This window comes from Physeter macrocephalus, chromosome 20, assembly GCF_002837175.3.
Source record: "Physeter macrocephalus isolate SW-GA chromosome 20, ASM283717v5, whole genome shotgun sequence".
NCBI lineage: Eukaryota > Metazoa > Chordata > Mammalia > Artiodactyla > Physeteridae > Physeter > Physeter macrocephalus.
Window position 1 is genome coordinate 26,235,794 of NC_041233.1, and position 4,278 is coordinate 26,240,071.

General features: G+C 38.5%; 2 protein-coding genes across 18 annotated transcripts in view; one reads left to right on the plus strand and one right to left on the minus strand.

Annotated features, from left to right (window-relative positions):
* Window positions 1-4,278, plus strand: part of KAT6B (lysine acetyltransferase 6B) — a 184,803-nt gene that overhangs the window by 175,897 nt on the left and 4,628 nt on the right. Inside the window, 1 exon segment of the mRNA XM_024132104.3 lies at window positions 2,017-2,308. Within this exon segment, the coding sequence (XP_023987872.1) occupies window positions 2,017-2,308 (292 nt within the window).
* DUSP29 (dual specificity phosphatase 29) overlaps window positions 1-4,278 on the minus strand; it is a 186,341-nt gene that overhangs the window by 135,524 nt on the left and 46,539 nt on the right. For 4 of the 17 annotated variants that reach the window (XR_008616065.1, XR_003677522.2, XR_008616066.1 and 1 more), the window contains exon 5: window positions 2,169-2,233. The exons of the other annotated variants lie outside the window; for them this stretch is intronic. The gene's annotated coding sequence lies outside the window, so the exon portion shown is untranslated. The remainder of the gene's footprint in view (window positions 1-2,168; window positions 2,234-4,278) is intronic. 17 annotated transcript variants of the gene reach the window in all.

Sequence of the window (4,278 nt, forward strand, 5' to 3'; positions counted from 1 at the left end):
CTGCTGGTTCATGGGAATGGAGTAAATCAGGCTATGGGAACAGAAAAGGGCCCAGGGGAGCACTTAAACCACCCTTCAGTGAATTTTGATGAAAACACCAAGGCCGAGAAGAGGATAGGAGACTTGTCCAAGATCACACAACTCTTTAGAGATGGAGGCAGAACCAGATGAGTGCTCAGATTCCAAGCCCAGCACCCCTGATGCTATTTCTTGTTCTTGGCCTAGAATTGTTAGACGGTATTTTAAGCCCTTCAGTTTAATGCTATTTTGCATTTATGCAAGTACACATTACTGAAATGTCTCATATCTTAGTAGCCTGGTGGTTTCTCTAGATACACATACCCTGTGCAGAAAGTAAAAAATTGATTTTGTCTTTAGGTAACTGCTCAACCCAGAGCTGATATCTTTGTCTTTAGTATCTATCTGTGACATAGAGAGGGACCAGACACTGCAGGATAGCCAAGACTAATAGTGACAGCGCAAGTTAAGGCTGTGCCCCAAGGCCACCCTACGTGGTGTCTGTCAAAGAACCTTCTGTTCTGACTCTCAGCTTGGCGTGCCTTCATCTAAGCCTGGCAGTCTTCTAGTGGAAGGGCAGCTGTGGGGAGGTGCTGGAAAGGAGCATCCCATAGAATGGACTTTAGGCTTATGAATAATATTTTGATTTCTTACAAGGAAAATGTATTCATGCATTATGTATACAACAAAAGAAATTTGTTTTACAAACATCAAAAACCAGAATTATCCAAGGCATGATAAATGCCTACTGTCATATAAATGGACTCAACCTGAAGAAAACCAGTTCTGTGTATTGGCTATACTTATGTTTGGGAAAATTCTAATGGATTAGGGAGAGAGCAGGCCAGCTGGGGGGATTAATAATTATAAGTGTTAAATTACAGAATGTGACTATCAGGATTTATGTGTGCACTTCAGTGAACATTCAGACAGCTGAAAATGTGAGACACGATAATTCTTGGTTACAGTTTACTTAGAGTTTGAGTTTTAACCAAGCATATTGAACCCTTCTTTGCAATGTATTTTCAATAATTTTTCAGACCCATTATGTACAGATTACATCTTAGCAGCAAATCTGCCTGTTCTTCTTATATTTGAATTTTGTATCATTGAGTACTTTTTGCTTGGAAGAAAAAAACATTTTATATTTGCAATTATGGAGAGTCATTTGTGCCAACCCGTAGTACAATTAGAAAAAAATTTTTACATCTTATGTAAATAAGACACTTTCCACATGTCTTTAGATTTTCTTTAGATGCCATCTATGTTAAAATATTTTGGGGGATTCCCTGGCTGTCCGGTGGTTAGGACTGCGTGCTTCCACTGCCAGGGGCTAAGATCCCACAAGCCTTGCAGAACGGCCAAAAAAAGAAAAAAAGTAAAATTATCAGTGATATCCCTGCAGCCACCAATACATGACTCTAACATTGTAAACAGAGTAATTCTTTCTTCAAGTACCCTTTCTTCTTTTGCATCATTCCTGACGTCCTATGAAATGGGGAACAAGGAGGCTAGTCTTGTACACCATCATATATCTTACAGTGCTTTGCACAGAGTAGGTGCTCTTTGAACAGTTATCAAGTATTAAAATGAGTGACCCAGTGGCTAGTTGATTGTTGAAACGTTTATAGAAACATTGGTGTCCATGATGACTTAATCACTATGATATACAGGAGTTTGAAGCCAGCAGGTACTACTGGAAAATATATGCTAGAAAAGCAAACCTTAGCTTTTAAAATCTACAGTTCAGCTGCTAGGATGTTCCCTCTCAAAGCATCTGCTTGAGTAAACAGTTGTTTTATTTGGAAAGCACTTGCCTCTGTAGTAGGAGCCCGAGAGGGATGTTAAACATCAAATGGAAGGTTAAGTACAAAGACATTACAGAAGTTTTTACGTGTAAGAGTCTCAGACACGCGTTCAGTACATGTTTTGTGCATATCGACTCAACACTGTAATTTCTCATGAACTCTGATGTATTATGTTTGGCATTAATTTCAGAGGCCTTTTGTGCTAAAGAAGAAAAGGGGTCGTAAACGCAGAAGGATCAACAGCAGTGTAACAACTGAGACCATTTCAGAGACGACAGAAGTACTGAACGAGCCCTTTGACAACTCAGACGAAGAGAGGCCAATGCCACAGCTGGAGCCTACCTGTGAGATTGAAGTAGAGGAGGATGGCGGGAAGCCAGTGCTGAGAAAAGCATTCCAACATCAGCCTGGGAAGAAAAGACAGACAGAGGAAGAGGAAGGAAAAGACAATCATTGCTTTAAGAATGCTGACCCTTGTAGAAGTAAGTGGAGGAATTATAAAAACCTTACCCTTGTGAATATCTGTCTATTATTGCCCAAAAGCAGGCACCTGAATTCTACCCAAAGGCATTTCTGAGGCTGTACCGACCCACCAGAAGTAAGTGCTCATCTGTCCTTTCTCATTCATAAAAGGTTCTATCCCTTCTTCCTGGAATTGGATTTTTATGTTCAACAACTTTAGAGTTTAACATAGGCCAGAACATCCCTCTAGGTGGGTTCATCTTACTTTCCAGAAATTGGCTTATCCTCAAAAATTTTGAAGTCTGTCAATAAGAAACACATTGCACTTCCTTGATTCTAATATGTACTTTTTTTCACATTTAACATTTCTGAAATCAGGGTATATATTATTATTGATGTGAGCATTGAATGCAGTAGTTTCTTTTTTCCTGAAAAACAAATATTAGTAAATTGGTGATGTATCCTATAATCAGTGGTGTCTTTGGATATGTTCTTATCAAGAATCATCTAAAACCTACCCACACCATCACTATTAGCTTTGATAATATAGGATAATGTGGAAATCAGGAGATTATCCTTCCTTTCAAATTACTGTTTTACAGTTGCTATTGGGAGGGACACCCCACCCCATCTTCTAAAAAAAATATTAAACACCATTGACTCCTCTTTGATGCCCTATTTAAAAGAAACCATCCCTTGCCTGTCAGGTTGGGAACTTGAGCTCCCAGCTGAATCGTGAGGATTTGTGGGACAGTCTGTACTCTACAGTGGAAATGACTCAAAACCTTACTTTATTTCAGTCTAGAGAACAGGCCATCTCACTTCCCTGGAAACCACAGGTTATCACTCTTGCCTTTGAAAAGCCACAGTTTTAAGAACATGAGCAAGCAGCTCCTTGACTTTCTTAATTAACAAGAATACTATTGCCACATACATACTTAGCTGAGGCAGTGACATTTCACCCTGGGTATAGAGGAACCAAGCCTTGTTTGCTAGTTTCCTTCGACAAATAAACATACAAAACAACTGCAGAAAGAGGTCATTTTTTGGTGTGGAATTTGAGCCTTATTTCCACCTCTTAGCTGTCTTCTCGGGAGCCTGTACATGAATCATCACTGCCTTCATGCTCCACTTTGTGCCACTTGCCTTTAAAAATTCCAAGTTGCCATATTATGCATGATTCCTTTCAGGATCTTCTTTCTTAAAAAATAATTATTGGAAAACTCATCTTCTGACTTAGAGGGGTTTCCTACAAATGCTGATAGGTCTAGTAGCACGTGGAATAAGAATGTGGAATCCAAGGTCATTGGCATGCCTGTTGCCTGTCCATACATATAGACATATGAACATAGTGAGATGTCTGTTAACTGGAGATTGTACTTTGCACTTCTGAAGGAATCAGTCTACAGCACCGTATCTTTTCAGCTAGCCAATTTGAATGTAATACATTCAGGTAAGTTTACGTGTAATCCTTTTATTACATAAATAAGCTAAGAGCTTACCCTGTTCTGCACTGATAGGATTAGATATCCAATCTGGCAAAAGGGATCTCTGTTCCACACTGATTATTAGATCTTGTTTTTGTTCTCCAAAATAGTGTTTCTAATAAGGCTGTTTCTCTTTGTGACGCTTTTCCTTTAAATTGACCCCTCTAGGAGATCAGTATAATCTTTAATTTTATAAATATCTTAAGACTTGGGTGTTTTATGTTTGTATTTATTCATATATTTACTTGTTTCCTTGCTTATATTTATATACATATATTTATAATATATAAATATTTTAACATATTTATTTATATTCATATATGCATATAGGTACAGTAAAAATAAGATTAGCTGACCTAAAATGAACTTGACAGTTATGGTTTGTTTCTTATTTAATATTCAAACCATACATTTGCACATTGATCCAAAATGCAATGTGGGGGCTTCCCTGGTGGCGCAGTGGTTGAGAATCCGCCTGCCGATGCAGGGGACACGGGTTCGTG